The sequence below is a fragment of the Lineus longissimus genome, chromosome 17 (assembly GCF_910592395.1).
Source record: "Lineus longissimus chromosome 17, tnLinLong1.2, whole genome shotgun sequence".
Classification (NCBI taxonomy): domain Eukaryota; kingdom Metazoa; phylum Nemertea; class Pilidiophora; order Heteronemertea; family Lineidae; genus Lineus; species Lineus longissimus.
Genome location: NC_088324.1, coordinates 10,057,619 through 10,078,070, shown reverse-complemented (window position 1 = coordinate 10,078,070; position 20,452 = coordinate 10,057,619). Strand labels below are relative to the sequence as shown.

At 40.5% G+C, this 20,452-nt stretch overlaps 2 protein-coding genes across 2 annotated transcripts; one reads left to right on the top strand and one right to left on the bottom strand.

The window, feature by feature from the left end:
* The first annotated feature begins 101 nt into the window (after positions 1 to 101).
* LOC135501543 (superkiller complex protein 2-like) lies at positions 102 to 10,539 on the top strand. Its single transcript, XM_064793690.1, has 25 exons — positions 102 to 235; positions 510 to 616; positions 836 to 953; positions 1,041 to 1,155; positions 1,442 to 1,516; positions 1,685 to 1,799; positions 2,083 to 2,230; positions 2,361 to 2,486; positions 2,716 to 2,861; positions 2,997 to 3,143; positions 3,270 to 3,354; positions 3,676 to 3,782; positions 4,152 to 4,298; positions 4,572 to 4,665; positions 4,871 to 5,083; positions 5,349 to 5,459; positions 5,674 to 5,904; positions 6,243 to 6,518; positions 6,821 to 6,968; positions 7,109 to 7,337; positions 7,614 to 7,824; positions 8,300 to 8,410; positions 8,596 to 8,814; positions 9,078 to 9,218; positions 9,734 to 10,539. The coding sequence occupies exons 1-25, from the start codon at positions 128 to 130 to the stop codon at positions 9,938 to 9,940; spliced, it is 3,735 nt and encodes a 1,244-aa protein (XP_064649760.1). The 5' UTR covers positions 102 to 127; the 3' UTR covers positions 9,941 to 10,539.
* Positions 10,540 to 10,786: 247 nt separating this feature from the next.
* Positions 10,787 to 20,383, bottom strand: LOC135501531 (uncharacterized). The gene is made up of 17 exons (XM_064793683.1): positions 20,236 to 20,383; positions 18,488 to 18,714; positions 18,187 to 18,295; positions 17,826 to 17,936; positions 17,276 to 17,336; positions 16,910 to 16,971; positions 16,353 to 16,540; positions 15,933 to 16,106; positions 15,510 to 15,599; positions 14,978 to 15,221; positions 14,710 to 14,799; positions 14,240 to 14,416; positions 13,932 to 14,044; positions 13,592 to 13,752; positions 13,187 to 13,381; positions 12,715 to 12,781; positions 10,787 to 12,500 (listed from the first exon to the last, which is right to left on the bottom strand). The coding sequence occupies exons 2-17, from the start codon at positions 18,652 to 18,654 to the stop codon at positions 11,939 to 11,941; spliced, it is 2,571 nt and encodes an 856-aa protein (XP_064649753.1). The 5' UTR covers positions 18,655 to 18,714; positions 20,236 to 20,383; the 3' UTR covers positions 10,787 to 11,938.
* Positions 20,384 to 20,452: the final 69 nt, after the last annotated feature.

The following is a 20,452-nucleotide window of genomic DNA, read 5'->3' as shown; positions in this document are numbered from 1 at the left end:
CTTCCACGCTTGTGCGGCTGTTTCGCTCCCTAAACTCTTCGCCCCCAGTCATTTCGCTCCAAATCGAAGTCATTTCGCTCCCCTGGACTTTTGTTGGCGATTAATTTGAGTTGTGCAGAAATTTAAAATGGAGACGGATATTGTTCTGGTTGAGACCGGCTGTTGTGGCCAGTATGATGTGGCCCTGAAGAAGAATGGCTTCAGAATACATAAACAGGACATTCCAATGAGCACAGTAAGTGATAGTTGGTTAATAATGCCCCCCCCCCTTTGACTTTATTCACTTGCTCGGGCTTGAATGTCAGCTTGTCAGGTCATGGAGGTTGAAATGGGCTATCCGCCGCTAGGCTATGTATGTCCCAAAAAGTCTAGTCATTTACATCCTGCTGACATGCTGACATAATGTTTGTCTACTGTGGCTGAATACAAAGAAATTGAAACAAGAAATGAAAATGTTGACATTCTTGTTTTTATAGTAAAACTCCCAAATCTTAACATTTTCTCTGCAGCTTCCATTTGGTCTTCCTCCAAGGCTTGAAACAGAAACTGCCAAAATTGAAAAATATCTCACAGAACCGGAGAAATTGCCAATCCAAGTCTACAAGCGGTGTCAAAAGTAAGTTGATGCAAAAGTTTACAGTGCTGTTATAGTCATGTATGACTGTGTTATAGTCTGGTCTGACCATCACACTTTGACATCACCATGCCAAGTCAATGTCTTCTGCTAAAAATTGCCAGGAACATTGTTAGGTACCGTGATCCTGCTTTTAAAATGTTAATGATGAAAGAAGGTTAATCATCTGCATCAATTTAAACAATCTTACTTTTTTTTCAGGTTCTGGCCTCGGACCCCCTGCCCAGAGTCTTTATACAATTTGGACCATGCTCCTGTTCAGACTACAATTCAAGTTGAGAGAAACCCAACGACAGGAGAATTCCTGTCCATAAAGGAGGTAAGAGTGCATAAACATGAGGACATCTTCCACAGATCCCACTTAAATCCTTTTCTTTGGATTCTAGAATTTGCTCTCTTCTTTCAGGAATACGTCCCAGATGCGGGAAGCACGGCACAGAATTCCACATCCCTGATGAGGCCACCAGGATCGCCATCGTTGGGTGCTAAAGGTAGCGCCACCAATTATCCATTCTGGCCTGGTAAGTCAATGCATAAAGACGTATATTGCAATACAAGAGCAACGGTATACATTTTGACATGGGTTGCTTTGTCATCGAGACTTGGGTTGCTTCGTCAATCATAAATAAGAAACTTTTGTGAGCGTCAACACAACTTACAGGTATGTATATTTCAATGGGAAAAATGAAAAAATTGTTTGTATAGAATTCTGTACAGATTTTATGTTTCCAAAATTTTATGGTTTTGATCTTGGATGTTGAAGCAGAATTTGTTTAGATGTTGTACCACATTCAATATCTGTTTCAGGTGGCTTGGATGAACCAACGCTTGATAATGATATCATACCTATTTCTGATGCTGAGGCTGTTGACTTTGAAAATAGTGAGTTTATTTTCTGTATTAATACCGCAGCATGAGATATAAAAATGTTGTTGCCGGTAACATTTCATTACATGTGTTCGCGAATGAACAGTTGGGAAAATAAAATACTCGCAAAAATTGTCTTATCTTGTGACTGGCAGAAGTTTAAAACCTTTTCATTGTTTTCAGATTTGCTGACAACGCCACCTGGATTTTCGATGGGAATGACTTTTGGTGACAAAGTTGATGAGTCAGGGTCTGTGAATGACAGAATACCCAACATTCCAGTTGTGGCGCATCTCAGGTAGAAATTGTCTTTTATAGCTTGATGGTTTCTGAATAACATTAAATATTCTGTTTATATCCCATCTCTAATGATTGGGACCGAACTGTAAACTAATATGATAGAACATATTTATTTGATTTCACTTTCAATTAAGACCATTGGAAGCATCTTGACGAAAGGTTATACCAACAAATGTGTTACACCATTGAATGGTCACCATGTTCAACCCTCAGTCGTGTGCAATCGTGCTTGTTTACATTACATATCATTTTTTATATCAATTCTTGTCTTTATTTCACAGCACCATCAGTATCGCAGACGTTCTCACAAGGGCTGATGCATTTGAGTTTTTCCCAGAGAAACATCCAAGAAGCAAGGTAGAAGATGAGGAGGCGACAGCTGCATTAGTTATTCCAAGGTCTGAGAGCCTGGAAAATATTGTAAAAAAGGTATGTAACTATTTTAATATATTGTTATAATGTCTTCTTAAAAAGTAATGGAAATGCCTCCTTTCATTTGGACCCTCACTCCCAGCATTTGGAACCTGTGGAGCATGTTTAATTTATGGCTCTATTCTAGGTCGAGGATGCTCCAAAACCAGCACCTTGGGTTGTCGAAGAGCAGAAGAAGGTTTGGGGAATCCATGTCGATATCAGCACACCTGTTGAGGACTTCCACAAGAGAATACCAGAAATGGCATACAAGGTAAACTACAGTTGAATCTCCATTACGGGACACATTTTTCAGCAGGATTCCCTTTCTATTGCTTAGGTGGTTGGTATACTGCCAAATGAGTTTGATATGTTCCTGAAAGAAAACCATTATAGTGTGTTGGTAGAGTTGCACACGATCCGATCCTTATGTATTTTCTCATGGAAATGTTCATTCCATTGTTGAATCTTATGATCCTACAAATATCTTCCGCACATTGCAGTGGCCGTTTGAGTTGGACACATTCCAGAAGCAAGCGATCCTTCACTTGGAGAACCACGAGAGTGTGTTGGTGGCGGCTCACACGTCTGCTGGCAAGACAGTGGTGGCTGAATATGCCATAGCTTTGTCCATGAAGCATATGACAAGGTCGGGATATTTTCTAAATGTTTATTGCCAATGTAACACAGATACTGTGTGTAAACCATGTTTAAATTTCATGAACACATCATATTCAGATTTTGCTACCATCAGTTTTCATCCATTTTGGGAAATTATTTTCAGAACTGTGTACACTTCACCAATTAAAGCGCTGTCCAACCAGAAATTCCGGGATTTCCGGCTGACTTTTGGTGACGTTGGTTTGATCACGGGAGATGTTCAGATAAAACAGGAAGCAGCCTGCCTGATCATGACTACAGAGATCCTCAGGTAAAGTCTGTTCTTTTTCCTGCTGTTACTCTAAAATATTTTGAGACCCAAAGTTACACAGTGATATAGTTATGTCATTTATGTGAGTTTATAATTTTGCATTTACCTAATACTTCTCAATTCTAGGTCTATGTTGTATAATGGTTCTGAAGTGATTCGAGATTTAGAGTGGGTTGTCTTCGATGAGGTCCACTACATCAACAATGAAGAGGTATGTCCAATAAAGTCTTGTCAATTTCTTCTGCAGTCATTCAAACTGGAGTGAATTTGGTTGAAAACAGCCATTCTGGACAGTTGGTTTCATCTAAAATTGTTGCCTAGTAAGCAACACTGAAGTTGTTGAAAAATTAAATGAGAAAAGCCTTCTACCATAATCAACCAGGCATTCTATCAAGTCGGGGCGTTTTGCCTATCGACATGATTTAAATTTGGCAACAATCACGAGCACTTTTATATGTAAGTTTACCTCTCATGTATAAGGCTTGATGATTGACTTCAAGTTTGGGTAAATTATTCTTCAAATTTATTTCAGCGTGGTGTCGTTTGGGAGGAGGTACTGATCATGCTTCCACCTCATGTCAATATTATCATGCTAAGCGCTACTGTTCCAAATACAATCGAGTTTGCTGAATGGGTCGGGTAAGTCATTCTTGTACATGTACTGGTAGTCTTAAAAGTTTATATGCGATAGCAAGCATGCTTAGCAATATTTGAATGTACACATGAGATTTCAGACATTCATATTGACCATAAAGGCTGCGTCCATACTGTCAATGTTACTGTATGGTTGCCCCTCCCCCATGACCATTCAGCGCCAGGTGCAAAAACAAAGTCTAGCGACAATTTAACTCTTTCTCTGAAGTGGACAAATGATTTGATGATCTGCGTGTAAACGGTACATTGAAGCAGCCTGTTCAACTTGAGCATTTGCTCTGTGCTGGCAGGAGCAACAAAACCCATGTAATGTTGACCTCATTGAAATTTGACTCTATTTTTCTTTCACTTTAGGAGAACAAAACGTAAGAAGATCTTTGTGATCAGCACGTTGAAGCGGCCCGTTCCACTTGAGCATTACCTATACACCGGCAACAGCAACAAAACAAGTAACGAACTTTTCCTCCTCGTGGATGCGGAGAAGAAATTCCTCACAAATGCGTAAGTGACATGGCATCTTCATCTTCCAGTCAACTCAACTTTGGACTCTGCCCTCAGTGTTAATTCAGAGCTTAGTCCTTGCATTACAGACTTTGTTTACAAAACAGGCAACTTTTAAAGGCGTAACTCCATACGGAACAAACCATTTGCCAGACAGGGGAGTTCCAAGTAGTGCATGTAGTGCGTTGCATGAGTACTATGTACAGGTGACCCCCTATTGGGTCATACCCATTCACTCGTGACCTGGCCAAATTGATAATTTTTCCCTTCTAGTTACACCAAAGCTGTTGAAGCCAAGAAGGAGAGACAAAGCAAATCACAGCAGAGTTTTGGTCCGAAGGGCCAGAGAGGTGGTTCAGCCAGTCAGGTATGAAAAAATCATTGGGGTTTACTGCCTAAGATGTGCCGAGGGTAATTGAAGAAAAGAAGAATTAGAGAAAACTGAATTGAAAATTGAATGGAGATCTTCCAGCTGGTTTATAAAGAGTGACTCTGAACATTTAGCACTGTAACATCTGCATTCGTTCCTTAGACTGTGGTACGGTGTGAATAGGAGTCAAATTTAATTTCAGGACAAGAATGTCTGGTTATCTGTGATCAACATGCTGGAGAAGAAGGACAAACTACCTGTGATTGCGTTCACGTTGTCGAGGAAGAGAATTGATGAGAACACACATCATCTTCAGAGCGTCGACTTGACAACGCAGAAGCAGAAAGCGGCAATCCATTTATTCTGTGAGCGGTGTATCGCAAAGCTGAAAGGATCAGATAAAAAATTACCACAGGTTAGCACAGAAGTACATTTGTATTGTCAGCCTTACATGGATTTACTGCATGAACAGGTTAAGGCCCGTGGAGATGTTAGCCATCAACATGTATGTCCATGTACCTAGAATTTCAAATGGTGTCATCTTCTTAGGAAAGCTCACCTCGCGCAGTAATGGCGCGAAATCTCCAAAGGAGATGTTTATAAAGTGAAATGGCATTTGACACTCTGAAAAATGTTTATGATGTTGGTTCTGCAAATATGTAACAGTGATTTTATTGTAGGTTCTTGAGATGACGAGTATGTTAAAGCGAGGAATTGGGAAACATCACAGCGGTATCTTACCGATCATGAAAGAAATGGTGGAAATGCTGTTCCAGAAAGGTCTCGTCAAGGTAAATAAAACGACTGTCATTTTCACGTGGTCAATGTAATTGGAAAGGTCTCCAAATTCTGCTTATGGAAATCCCTTAATTTGCAAGTCACCGTGTAGGTACCACAAGGCTAAGCAGTGTGCTCTTCAATCTCAGTCATAGTCATAAAGCCAGTTTCAATGAGTATTGAAATCCAGCGATTCGGATGAAACTTTGACTATCTTTTATTATTCAGGTCCTCTTTGCCACAGAAACATTCGCCATCGGCGTAAACATGCCGGCAAGGACAGTGGTCTTCGACTCAATACGGAAACATGATGGCACATGCTTCCGGAACCTACTGCCGGGCGAGTACATCCAGATGGCCGGGAGAGCTGGACGGCGAGGACTGGATACGACTGGTACAGTTATTGTCATGTGTAAGGGAGATGTGCCTGAGACCGCAGAGCTGCACATCATGATGTTGGTAAGAAATACTACTACAGTAATACTGCTAAATATTTTGTTTGTTGGAAAGGCTCTAACTCATCTGAAAATTGGTACTTTTCATCATCAATACTGCAGTATTGCATACAATGATAGCGGTGTCCTCTCACTATGATGAAAACAAGAAGACAAGATTTTGCTTTTGTCATCATGATAGGCTGTGGGCCGTCCTAACTGTTATGTTTAGCGGTATCCCATAGTGGACTCTTACTTCTATACTCCTCGGCCAACAGGCTGACACCGTTGACCTTAACAGGTAACCAATAACCAGCCATACACTGCTTTGTTCCAATTTCATTGCATTGCATTGTTTTTCAGGGCAAACCGACGAAGCTGGAATCACAATTTCGTCTGACCTACTCCATGATTCTGAACCTGCTACGAGTTGAGAAACTCCGGGTACAGGACATGATGAAGAGGAGTTTCTCCGAGACAACCGCGCAGCAAAATGTTGAAACAAACAAAAAGCGATTGGAAGAACTCAAGGGCAAATTGGCGAGGTTGGAGCCAGTGGAGTGTTTCACTTGTTCAGAAGATATAGAAAATTATTACAGTACTTGTTTCGAGTATGACAAGCTGAAGAAGAAACTTCAGGTAAATATACATGTAACTGCAAGACAGAGATTACAGATTATTATTTGAATTGAATTGAAACTCGGACGTAGTTGACAATATGATCTGATTTGGAGTAGTAGGCTTTTTCCAAGGGATCCTAGCCTTTTTAGTGTTCCAGCCGAGTCTAGGGGCTGTTTGATAATCAAACACAACATAAAGTTTAGTTGGTATTTTGAATGCTTATTGCTCCAAATATTACAAAAAAATAACCGCTAAAATGCAATTGGCACAGAACTGCTGGCAATAATGCTTATGAAATAATCTTGCCTCATTCTTTTCAGAAAGTTGTCTTCTCACATCCCTTGGCAACGAAAGCCATGACTGCTGGCAGGGTTGTAGTCGTCAAGAACCACAGTCACAAGAATGCCGTTGGGGTCATTTTGAAGGTCAGCCAAGGGTCAAACAATGAACGCTCTTATGCAACTTTAGGTGAGTTGTGTTTTTTCTGCATCATTGATACCCAGGATGATGCTTTTCCTGCCAGAGGTCATGTGTTATCAGACGGAACATTTGTTTTTTGGCTTTTGATTTTTAAAATAGTAATTTTGTTTTCATGTACTCTCCTTCAGTGTTATGCGAGAGAGGTGCTACGAATTTCACAAAACAAACCAAGAAAAACCTGGATGGCCTGGAGCCCTTCGGATCTACAGAACTCTTCTTGCCCAAAGATTGTGCTTGTGGTCAAATGATTGAGATTCTCCGGGCAGATGATATCAGTGTGATAACAAAAAAACAGATCAAGATTAATGCTGAAAAGATAATTGATGACGTCCGGAAGAGAGAGTTGCCTAGGTTTCGGTGAGTGCTGATGGTTGTATTAATTGAACTATATAAGCATTTAGATGGATCATCTGGATTATTTTGTTCAAGATCCAAACTAAGTTTTCTTGGTTGTTGGGGGGTTTTGCTCTTCGAAAAGCTTTATCATGACTCACAAAAAAGGCAATTCATTCCTAGAAATGTATTCTCCAGAGAGAAAAAACGATATTGCTGGACCTATGACATAAAAAAAGTATGTAATTTGAACATTTTTATGTTGCTAGTAATAATTTAATTTTGTGCGGATATTTTTAGTGACAATCCACCTGGCTCGTCCACAAGTTCAGCCACGCAGGAATTGCTACAACTGACCGAGTCCAATCCCACTGGTCTCCCAGGTCTTGATGCTGTCGACGATCTGCGCATCCGTGATATAGAACTCGTTGAACAGTTCAGACAACTACAGGTGCTAGAAGGCCTCTTTGAGAACTTCAACTGTATCAAGTGTGCTAAATTTTCAGAACATGTGAGTACTTACTTGTGAAATTGTTTCGCTCAACCCTTTCGTTGTAGGTGCGTAAGGCCCTGATTTTTAGCCATGCCACAAGGGCTGGACCCTGCCAACTTTGGTGGTCTTTTACGCACATATACTCCCCGGGATAGACATCAGAGTTTTCCTATTTATCTTGTGTTTGTGACATGTATACAGTCACAGTTTACATGACCGTTGTTAGATGAGCAGTTGGGTAACAGAAAAATAGTTGCACCGTTTCGTTTAGGCCACAAGCACTATAGACCTACTGGCCTACTGCATATCAGGATGGTTTCGTACAAGAGTGACACCTGTGTCAAGTCAACACTTGACATGGTTTACCTTCTCAGGGTGGGGAGGGTCAAGAGTCCCCAAAGGGTTCTGTTTCATCTCACTTACCTAACCTTTCCTTATTTCCCTTATTGACCCAAATGCTGATATTGACTGCCTGTTCCTTAATCTATTCCAGTTCAATCACATGAAAAATAACATGCAGGTCCAGGAGGAATACAAGCTGATAAAACATCTCCTATCGGATGATAGTCTGCAGCTACTACCAGAATACGAACAACGAATTCAGGTAGATATTAGAACAGCAGAAGTTAAACTGGATACCATAACTGTTAATTGTTACACCATTTTTCTTTCCCATTTCATTCAGTGGGATTTGCCTCATGCGTCGAGGATGGTCTCCAACCGAGGTTCCACTGTATGATGTACTTGAGCTTTCAACATTTGCTGACTTAAATCATCTTCTCCCTTCAGGTTCTACGAGACCTAAACTACATTGACGACACTAACACGGTGACCTTGAAAGGTCGCGTTGCCTGCGAGATCAACAGTCATGAACTCTTGATAACCGAATCACTCTTCCATGATGCATTTAATGGGCTACAGCCCGCAGAAATAGCTGGAATATTATCATGTACGGTGTTTGAGCAGAAGAACTGCGGGAAACCAGAGTTATCCGACGCTTTGCAAAAGGTACGAAAGGACTTTCATGAGTCGTTCCCCTGAAATCTTTGAAAATGATGTCATCAATTTAAGTTGATCGTTTCGTATAATTGTTCCTGGGCATTCCTGACATTAAAGTCACATAGTTTCAATCCATTTTTTACAACAGGCAACACGACATCCATTGTCAAAATGCCACCTCATTCTCCTTCACGATTCGAAATCTGATCCTCTTCAATATATTTTTGAGGTCAAGTCAGTTGAGGGTGACCATATTAATTTTTCAACTTCAGGGTAAAGAACGGATATGCGCCCAAGCCGAGAATATCGGTGTAGCCCAAAGGGATGCTGGTCTGAAGATCCCGGTGAGGGAATATGTTGATCAGCTCAAGTTTGGGTTGACAGAGGCTGTTTTTGAGTGGTCAAGAGGAATGGTAAGTCATTCGATTGCACTGTTGCATGAATAATACACACACCCTTGTTTTCATGCCAGCGGTCTCAATTTTTCGATTGAGGTATAGACAGTGTGATCACGTAGCACGTGCTTTGTTGGATTCAGTGGAGCAAAGCCATGACCGCAGAGTTTTGGGTGTGTTTCGTGTGGACAACTCCCTAAATATTAGGCACACCGAAATTTTGGATCTCTGTTCTGAATTGAAACCGTCAGGCGAGGCTCAAATTCTGCCCCAAGGCTTCAACTGAAGCATCTCTGGTGTTGGCCTACAGTTAAGTTCCATCCTCCCGGTCTTGAACTGAGCTGTAATGGGACTTGTCTATTGGTCAAATTTCATGTGACACTCCTTGGAGTGCCTCAGAGATGGGAACAAGCTACTGATTGACTGTAGTGAATAACACAGTTCAATTGAAAGTCTGACAAAATAAAACAAAGCAAAACATGAATGCCAAACATATTTACATCACAGTTCTATCATCGTCATCGTATTTTCAGCCATTTTCGGACATCACCAACCTCGTCCCCGACGTACAAGAGGGTATTATTGTCCGGTGTATCCAACGGCTCGATGAAATGCTGCGGGACGTCAGGAAAGCTGCCAAAATAATCGGCGATCCGGTTCTACAATCCAAGATGGAGGAGGCGTCCACATTAATAAAACGAGACATTGTGTTTGCAGCTAGTCTTTACACCCAGACATAAAGAGTGATATTTCCAGACATTCTGTTCTATTTCTGCTCTGCTCAAATGCAATTTCTCTGAAGCATTTCAACAGCAAGTCATAAAGTTGGCCAACAATTTTGGTTCCTTGGGTATAGACTTATGCTACATGTACACATTGATATCAACATCTCAAGTGTATAATTTTCTGCAAATTAAGAATCTGTGCCTCCAAATTAAAGAGTATTTTTATGCTATAGTTTGAATAAATCGGAATCAAATTCAATACAAGTGTCGTTTATCTCTGCTACACTTGGCCAACAATGAGATATTCTGGACTGGTTAAGAATTTTCCTGGCTTGGCATTTTGACGTTAGCACCCTCCCCCTCCATCCCTGCACGGACACCGTGTAGTGCCTTGTCCATGATTTCTTTGCATCCTTGAAGGTGTACCTTGCAGGTGTACCTTGCAGGTGTACCTTGCAGGTGTATCTTGTGTTGATAACAATTGTGGCCTCCCTTTGATCCAAGAGTCCGAGTGCCTCCAAATTTGGTTTGTAACCACTTTGTTATTTGTCAGTCATTGAGATTTTTCTGCTCCAGTAGTCTTTGTCTCTATAGAATGAAGGCGTAGAGCGGGGGTCTGAGTGGAGAGTGGGGGAGGGGGCTGGCTTCTGGAATCGAATGGAGCACTGTTCGTGATGCTGTGACAGTTTGTGAAGGGTTTCTCTCGGTCTTAGTGAGCTTTGTAACTTTGCTATTTATGTAAGTCCATTAAAGGTTTTCTAGAACACAAAGTGAACAATGAACTATCCTTTGTATGTGTCAAGACAGAATTGTTTCCAAGGATGGACTAATCATGTCTTAAAGCAATAAAAAAATATAATATTGATGCAGAGAGTTTATTTACAACAAAATTGACAAACACATTTAAAACTCTCCAATGTTGGGAGCACTTACAAGTAAGTATCGGGTAAATTGTCTGCAGCACATGTATTTCAAAAACACCTCATTCATGAATCAATGTACATGTTTCGGGGTTTCCTTGCTTTGAAATGATTAGCCGAATCAAAACGTTCTGGAGAAAAATATGAAATAGATTCAATTTTTTATACTGTTGAATATTGAGAGCTAAATGTTTTTCTAAATTGGCAAAACTGTAGCGCCGACACGGTGTTTATATATGGCCAACCTCCAGACTAAAGTACATGAAGAATACAGTACAAATTTAAACATAAGTTTACGTAGGATATATGATAAGTGGCTTCAAATATGCCAATTAATAGTTCAAGCAGTGAACATAGGTCAGAGATACAAGTAATTGTACCAAATACATGATATATATGACATAAATATGATAACTGTTAAATTATTTTATTATCTTTGTTGTTACCAACAGCAAATGCCATTTTAGCCCAAGGCTTCGATCATACCAATTCTTCTATACCTTACATTGTATATGGTATCTTTCACAAATCATATCCATCATGAAATTATATAGTTATATATCAAAGATACAATTTACACCGTCTACGATCATGTCTTCTTCATCCAAGTTCAACTAACAAATAAACCAATAATCACCAGCTCAGGGCCTACGCCATTCATTAAAAATTTGAAATTTTTAATTGAATTTCTTATATCGTAAATTCAAAAAGACAACCTCATTGTAATACGCTACCAATATGAATGGCCAAGCAGAAACTAGCGGGAGCAAGGTCAATTTGATAGTTATGTGTGCAACTACAGAGTGCTCAAGACATGATTTCTAATCAAAACAAAAAACTTTTCTGGTGATACATGTACAACAATATAACAATAAAACACTCATGTATGTAATCATAAGTAAATCTAAAACAAAATTTCAAAACGCCTGCTATAACCACAATAGACAAAGTTCCCTAACGTAAATCAAGCACGGAAAGTTCACATATGAACGTTGTGTCCATAACACCAACCTTGTTGCCTCAGAAACATTCAAAAGATGCCTCGATGGATAGAAGCTGATGTATCGCTATCATTTAGTATAGCATCTCTCCTTTACTGAAACATGTTCTCAACTGACTCGGGTATGGTTGGTGTATTGAGCTCTTGCGTGAATGAATGACCGAACCCTGATTCAAAAGGGTCCCCTATTTGTGGCAGACGCTCACACACGCTGTTTGCTTGAGGCAGGTTTAAATAAGCTTGTAATTCTAGACTATCAGTGTTGGGTTCAGTTCTGACTGGGCCTTCCCCACCCGGCTGAAGCATGCCAAGGGATCTGCAAAGAACCGTCAAAGTTGGCTCCCCAACACATTCTTCTGGCAAGTCCAATTCAATATCCATCTGGTCTTCCGTTGCACTGTGATACTCTGACGCCGAACTAGGGCTCATCAGGCTTGAAGCAGGACTCTGGTTGTTGTCATAGTCAGTCGACACAGCTGGTGATGGCATTATATTTGCAGTATCATACATCATTTTCCATATTGGCTCATCAGGGGTTGGTGCAATGAGTACAACATTCAAACCAGGTCGGATGTCAGCAATTTTGACAAGTTCTTCAATCCTCTCTTGGAGGATGTTCCCTTGTTCAGTTTCCATATTCACAACTGCGTTGTTACTGAAATTTCAAGGAGGGGTTAAAATATTGACCACCACATATTAGATCAAAAAAGTATCATGCTGCATTTAAGTAACTAAGTGAGTATATCTGTAACTACATGTAGGTAATTAAAGTACACATAATAATGATATTGAGAATTATCAAGAGTCTTTATCAAATGTTGATAATATTCATCAGTAATCAAACTAATTCCTGACATTAATTTACTCACCTTCCATTACCCATAACTAATTTTTTGTTGACAACATGGTAGTCCTTCCAAGTAGGAGTTGGCGAGTCTGAAAATGGAATCAACCTACATTACTTTTCATTTCATGCAGACTAACCATCAGTCGCACAGATCTCTTATAAGTCGCATTAAGCAAATTTTGATTCGGTTCCTTGTCATTGTGAAGTGACTACGATGGCTAAACTGACCCACGATGGATCAAATAAGATGAAAAACTGTTGATTAGCTTTCAGCTGGAACAAAGACTTGAGCAGTCCTCCATATCATTACTTTTAAGGGTTTCTTCAAAAAGGGTGAACCAAATGTATTAATGGCTTAAAATTCTCACTGGAAAACGCACCAATTCTTAGAAATAAATGGCCACAAAATCTGAAAGAATGCTTTCACAAACCTATAGGCCTCGAAAAGGAGGGGTTTACAGCATTTGTAACAAACCACTACCTTGGATACTTACGTAACATGAAGGACTTGAAGGTCTCCTCTAGAGGCCGGCACGTTCCACATAACTGCTTCAAGGTGACCTCCGTATTTTCATTTGACTTGGTGATGAATTGCCCCAGCCACATGCCAAACGTGTCCTGCTTCGGTAGGCGGTCAACCTTGTCCGACTTCAGGCTGAATGGTGCACTATGAAGGACCTCGACCTTACCTGTCGGGATAAAAACCAAGGAAATCTAATGGAAATACATGTTGATATCATCGGATATTTAAAATAATCAACCCTCAATATCAAAAGGCATTCCCCACAATTTGGTCAGCAGTGAGTTGCCTGTTTTCATGACACACCATCACATATACTGTCTTAGGGACATCAGGCAAAGGATACGGAAACCCTGGGTAATTCTTTTTAAAAACGCACCCTTTCTTTTATTGTAGGTGTTGACCACTACCGACAGGCCCCCTGTCGGGGTGGTTTTGCCATCAAGGAACGTATGTGAAAATCGCAAGAGGAATGATCCCTCTTGTTCCTGCTTCAGGAGTTCGTCTGCTCGATCCTTGGTTAAAAACCCATGAATCAAACTGCAATGAAAACAAATAGAAAGCTGATATTCCTCTCATTTAGTATTAAATTGATCACTTTCGGCAACTTTGAGTAACTTTATTTTCCCTACCCGGCTCCTGCCTTTAAGTCTCCCTTCAAATCAATCCTGGATTCATCTGGGATAAATTAAAAACGAACTCGGGGTTCTTCAACCTACCCTTCCCTACACAGCCCTGGGTATTCCTTCAGGATATTCTTTGCTCCGCACAACCAGTCCCAGATAGTGAAGTTCTTCTCTTTCTGCCTCTTGGGACAATTGGGACTTGGTTCCTGCAAGGAAAAACAGAATTATCAAGTTATTAATGAAGATTTTTAATAATTTTCGAGTATACGACTGACGACGATCCTTCTTCATCCTAATCCTTCTGCATTAAATCATATCTGTGTCCAGCCACCTTTTTATTGGCAACTGGAGTCTTTAAACAGAAAACTGCAGGTAGTAAACACTGCTATATAAATACTCACGATAACCAGCTTTTTCCAAGGAACTGTAAGATGTTCAAACATTTCTGACAAACAGTTGATGTTGTCCACTGTGAATCTGTAATTCGCCTCCTTATAGAAGTAATCGCTGAGGATCGGGTAGAACTCTTTCCAAGGCACTTCTTCCCGCACTTGAAATGGTTCATCAACATCAGATTTCTGGTATCAAAGAGAACAAAGTGTATATTTGAACCCATCCATTCACTCGAAATAAAACATTTGTGAAACTGAATTTGTGATTTTTCAATTATTAGATCACACGTATTATGAATTAAACATTGCTGGTAGATATACCAATATAGATATATTCAAAAACACATTACTTCAAAGTACTCTATCGGTCCATTTCAACCACTTGTAGCAGACACAAGAAGCCTTATATTGCAAAAATTGGAATGCACATAGGGCTAGACTTTGTGTAGAGCATCCCCCCCTTCTGGGTAGGCCCTTACTTGTGTTGAGAATGCCGATGACCACAGTTGGTAGCCTTGAGCCTTGGAGATTTGGGTGTGGCTACCAAGGATGCACTCATGACTGTACATCTGAAATAACAAGCAGATTAACACTGAGTGAAACAATTTATCATAGACCGCACCAACCCTGCGATCTATGCACCCAAGACATCATGGTACCAGCATGTGCCCCATTGATACAATCACAAATTTATGTGATTTATAGAAGTCTGTTTTCTTGACTGCTCAACAACAGAACACATCTTACCTGTAGCATTTTCTCATGATTTGCTATCTTAACCATCAACTGGAAAGCGTATGGCACAAACAGGACGTTCTGATTGATTGGACGAACAAAGTTTTTAATCTTGATCTCGCTCAATATCGTCCTATCGCCGTTCCTGATGGGAGGTTTGTGTGAGACTTCTGCTTTCGAAGTACGTTGGGAATCAAGGTCATCCTCGTTGACGAGTTCCACCTTTGCCTTTTCTATCCTCAGATTCAGCATTGACCTAAACGGACAACAAGAATCCAGCTACAGAAATCCAATCAATGAGGAATTGGGTGCTCAGGTGATGCAAACGTTGACACTCTGTGTGTGACCATGCAACAGCTGCGAGCATTTTCACAACCTTACAGGTTCATTACAATGTTCCCTGTAGAGGTCGCACAAATTTGGTAAAACACGTTATATGACCTTAATCTATGCTAATAAAACTAAAATTATCTGGAGCCTTTGTGCTCACCTGTTACCAGGAAAATGACAATAACTAAAAAGGTCATATTGACCAAGTGTATACCTTAGTTTTATCTTGAAGGTTTCTTTATTTTTCGTGCTGTGGTCCTTGATCTCAATGATCTGGTCTGGTTGTTCTTCAATCACAATGGACCTGAAATTTATTCACTTGAACTTTTAAAGGGGTACACCATTTGTTTTTATTAGTGAGTAAATAGGAAAATAATGCAGCCATATAAAATCTAGCAGAGCAGTTATCATGCAAATTTGCTAAAATTTTGCTTAAAATTGGTATTTATAGTATTTTTATATCTGTCTACAAAAAAGCAATATTAAAACTTTTTACTATACGGTAAATTTTGGCTTCGCTGAATCAAATTCTTGAGTCACAGGTGGAGAAAAAGCCATACATTACCACAACATGATGCAAGGTCGAAATTCCTATTGCAAAGAATACCTTCTGATTCTGAACATTGAAATATCTTACCTTTCTTCAAGTTCAGTTTGAATCGCATGCATCTCTCCGTGAATCTTCTCCATGCTGCAAATTTCCTCGGGCATGTCTGCTATATTTTTCTTGTCAATAAGTCCCTGTATCAACTTTGTTGCGGCCGAAACCACTTCAACCATCTCTTTGCATTTCTTGTGGGTATCACAAAACCTGGGGAACAAATATCATATCATATTACATCATGTCATTACCGGCGTCGTAACCCTATTGGATTCTTGCCGGAGGTGTGAAGTCCATTCTAGGCTACTGTCCACCTATCTGGGATCTTTTATTTGCCCTCAGGCACAGACCCTCAGCAGGTACTAGGGACCATGGCTTTTAGTCTCATCCAACAGACTCTGGATTTCTTAACAAACGGCGCAGGCCTTTCAGAGTGATGTGCCCTCAGTTGCATACCTTAGTTGTATATGTTCCAGATGCATCAATTTTTGATCAGCTCCCTCTATCTTCTTGTACTTGATCACATTCTTCTCCTTGTACCATCGGCTGAGCTCGTCATAACAAGTCTTACTGCATGAGGTCAGGTTATTAACAACCCAGCCACCAGCGGTCTGGATATTATTCACCGCATTTGAAACGGACACCTATAAAAGACAATGGGATGCTCTTCATGAAAAATATCCATGAAATGTTTACCTTTCACCGGCAATCATCTCCAAGAGTCTTGTCCCATTGCCTTAGGATCTGCCAGGGTGAAGGTCAATCACAGTTAGAACTCATGTTTCTCACTTGCAGATAAAAAAATAAATGGGTCATTTTACTGCCCTGGACTTGTGCCAGGTACAGAAACAGTTTTTTACATTACACCCAGTCGTGGTGTCAGTCACCTGCTTGCTATCCAAGTCACAAGTGACATTTGAGTACCGAATAGCGGGTATAACCCAAAATGTGATGCCGGCACTGAAACCGACAACATGACCCCATGGACACCACCACTTCCACTATTTACTCACAGATAAGCTGTATGTGTTGTCGACCTGATTCACTTTTCTCTTTCTCAGCCCGTCCCGTTTCTCTGAAAGAAATATCAACTCTTTGAAACTCAAGGACCATCTATCCTTGGGACTATTATGAATACCTTACCTAAGAGCAAAAAATATATATCTTTGTTTTCAAAATGAAGTCATTCTTACGTCACGTACAGTTTTTGCCGTCTGTATCTGGGAACCTAATGCCCACTCAACAGAGGGTGATGTGACATAACAATTTCAATGTCGTTCAATCGATGCTAAAGATATGAGGTGTTCTTTTCGCTTAAGCACTTAATGACTGCTAACAGTGTTTTTAAGAGACTGCCATGCCTCATCAATGATACCTACCGCTCTGAGCCAAATGACTGTTAACAGTGTTTTTAAGAGACTGCCATGCCTCAGTCAATACCTGAAGATGAAAGAAAATGAAAGCAACTGTGAAATATATCAGTCAATTGAAAATGTCAATTACGATGTGAACGTGAATACCCATCTTGACCCCAAGGCTTTGAGAACGCCTAAGTCACTCAAATGCAGATGTATGAGAATCAAGATGGGAATTATCATCAACAAAATACTCAAACAAATAAACTGGACACCTACAGAGATTAATCAATTTACAGTAACATGGGAGAACACCTAGGTCCTAACAGGACTCAAACTCACAACCCTGAGGTATTGACACGACAAGCACTCTGTCAGGCAATCATCCCCAAACGGCACGTTGTCACCAATCGATTGATTGTGGTTTTTTAACAGTGTTAAAGTGACTCCGTAGTGCCAATTAGTTATCTGAAAATGGCCAATTTAACCCCTGTTCCTGCCCAGAGCTCCCCTTTAAGGTTAGCATTTTATTTGAGCTTTAACCGAATTCAATTCCTCATGAATTACCACTTACCTTTTCTGGTTCCTCTGGTTCTAGTTTGGTTCCAATGATGGTCAGCTCTGTAATCATGCACTTTCTCATTGCCTTGACAAAGTCAGCTGCACGACTTTCAGGATAGAAATGCTGGAATTAAAGAAGTAATCATCTTTGATAAGTTTCAAATTTGTAGTAGACTCTTTGGCCTGTTTAATGACAGCGTTAAATGGGTGCTCTGTCTCAGGTATATTTCCGACATGTAGATTGTGCCCAACACGGGCATTGTCAGGGGTCTTAATTTGCCGCCTACTGTAGAACCTCTCTTTTAAGGACATCCGCAGGATGACTAGTGCTGTCCTTAATAGAGAGGAGCAAGAACTATACAAGAAAGACACACCTGAAATTCTTTCAATTCTTCCGTTTCTCCAAGCCTAACTTTTAAGTTTGCCTGTTCAATGAAAGTAGTATACAGGTGTAGACTTGTCTGAGCATCTGCATCACCTGGCCTGGGGAGAGAAGGAAATTCAAAATATTACATTACATGCATATAGGGTGCAATCAAAAAGATTTTGGAAACAATCAGAAAGTAAATTCTTTATCGAATGGAATGGAAAGAGTTATAGAGATTTTATTGGGACTGATTTGGACCAACAATCCTAGGTCCAATCTGCAGTTGAATAATCAGCTAACCTACATACCAGTCAATGCTTTCTATAAATAAAGACAGTGTGTTTCTGGTCCAAAGGGGAATCTTGCATTCTGAATAGACATTCCTTAACTGAACATCAGCCTCCGGGTTGAATTTAATGATCATGCATATCTTCTGAAGTCTGCTTTCTTCAGCTCCTGACACCACCTCAGCCATTTCTCGACTATTTTAGCAACACTGTTTGTGTGGTTATACAAATGAGTGGAACTCGTGGTACTGAAATGGCAAAAGAGAGATTTTGAGAACAGCAAAGCTCACTCTTGATTGATATGCTGTGTGTTTTTAACCCTTTCACTACCGTCGACCTGCAGAGAGGGGCAGAAAATGACATCCCCAGAGCATGTAACCTGTAGAGCAGTATACACTATTTTTTACTTTTGACAGAATACTGTCAACCGTAAAATATGATGAGTTGGCGTGGTCTTGCCACTAGTGGCAGTAATTCAGTAACCATAAGCTAAGCCTGAAAATAGAAAAGTTTAAGCAAAACAGACAGTAGTGCATATAGAGCCTTAAATCTGGGATGTGGACTGGATGTGATATTGTCTTTGATGTGATCTGGTTAAGATGCTGGCTCTGGTATGATAATTGATATGGCTGATCATATAAGCTGCCTCTCGTGTGGTCGCGCTGAGACACCCTCTCTGATGTGGTCTAGTTTAGATGCTGCATCTGATGTTGACTGGTTGAGATACTGTCCTTGATGTGGTCTAGATGAGATGCTGTCTCTGATGTGGTCTGGTTGAGATGCTGTCTCTGATGTGGACTGGTTGAGATGCTGTCTCTGATGTGGTCTAGTTTAGATGCTGCCTCTGATGTGGACTGGTTGAGATGCTGTCTCTGATGTGGTCTAGTTTAGATGCTGTCTCTGATGTAGTCTAGTTAAGATGCCGTCTCTGATGTGTTCTGGTTGAGATGTCGTCTCTGATGTGGTCTGGTTGAGTTGCCGTCTCTGATGTTGTCTGGTTGAGCTGTCGTCTCTGATGTGGTCTGGTTGAGATGTCGTCTCTGATGTTGTCTGGTTGAGCTGTCGTCTCTGATGTTGTCTGGTTGAGATGTCGTCTCTGATGTGGTCTGGTTGAGATGCTGTCTCTGATGTGGTCTGGTTGAGTTGCCGTCTCTGATGTTGTCTGGTTGAGATGCTGTCTCTGATATGTTCAGGTTGAGATGTCGTCTCTGATGTGGTCTGGTTGAGCTGTCGTCTCTGATTTGTTCTTGTTGAGACGTCGTCTCTGATGTGGTCTGGTTGAGTTGCCGCCTCTGATTTGTTCTGGTTGAGACGTCGTCTCTGATGTGGTCTGGTTGAGATGCTGTCTCTGATGTGTTCTGGTTGAGATGTCGTCTCTGATGTGTTCTGGTTGAGATGTCGTCTCTGATGTGGTCTGGTTGAGTTGCCGTCTCTGATGTGGTCTGGTTGAGATGTCGTCTCTAATGTGGTCTCTCTGATGTGGTCTGGTTGAGATGCCGTCTCTGATGTGGTCTGGTTGAGTTGCAGTCTTGATCGGATTATATGGCTTGGTTTGATATTGAACAAGATACCTTATGAGCTGATAGTAGGCCTAGAGAGATTGCTGAATGATAGTTGGCTCAGTCTGAAAATCAAAATCTGAAAATGCACGGGAACAGAAAGCATGATTGATGAAGAATATTCATCAAAGGAAAATGACAAATGAAAATAACAAAGGACTGGCCTTTGCCACTAAAAATTAAAATATTGATTGTAAAATATTACTTTACCACACTCAAAACTTCAGCTGGTAGATGAGAACTGCGTTGCAGAAATGGCAAAAATCGAAATGGCAGAAGTTTATCCGAATCTGCCAAGGATTCAGCGAATCCATTCCAAGCTAACTTGAAACTTATTGTTGACATTTCTGAGTTTTGTTTCCTAGAAATTATTGGGGAATCCCCAGTTTATTTATCGCCACACGGCGGAATTTCTTTCAACTAAAAT

Coding starts and splice junctions, on each gene's coding strand:
- LOC135501543 (XM_064793690.1), top strand. CDS start 128: ATGGAGACGGATATTGTTCTGGTTGAGACCGGCTGTTGTGGCCAGTAT. Junction 2,487..2,715: donor TACCAGAAATGGCATACAAG/GTAAACTACAGT, acceptor CGCACATTGCAG/TGGCCGTTTGAGTTGGACAC. Junction 5,084..5,348: donor CAGATAAAAAATTACCACAG/GTTAGCACAGAA, acceptor ATTTTATTGTAG/GTTCTTGAGATGACGAGTAT.
- LOC135501531 (XM_064793683.1), bottom strand. CDS start 18,654: ATGGCTGAGGTGGTGTCAGGAGCTGAAGAAAGCAGACTTCAGAAGATA. Junction 18,296..18,487: donor TTTATAGAAAGCATTGACTG/GTATGTAGGTTA, acceptor TTCTCTCCCCAG/GCCAGGTGATGCAGATGCTC. Junction 13,753..13,931: donor CCAGGGCTGTGTAGGGAAGG/GTAGGTTGAAGA, acceptor TTTTCATTGCAG/TTTGATTCATGGGTTTTTAA.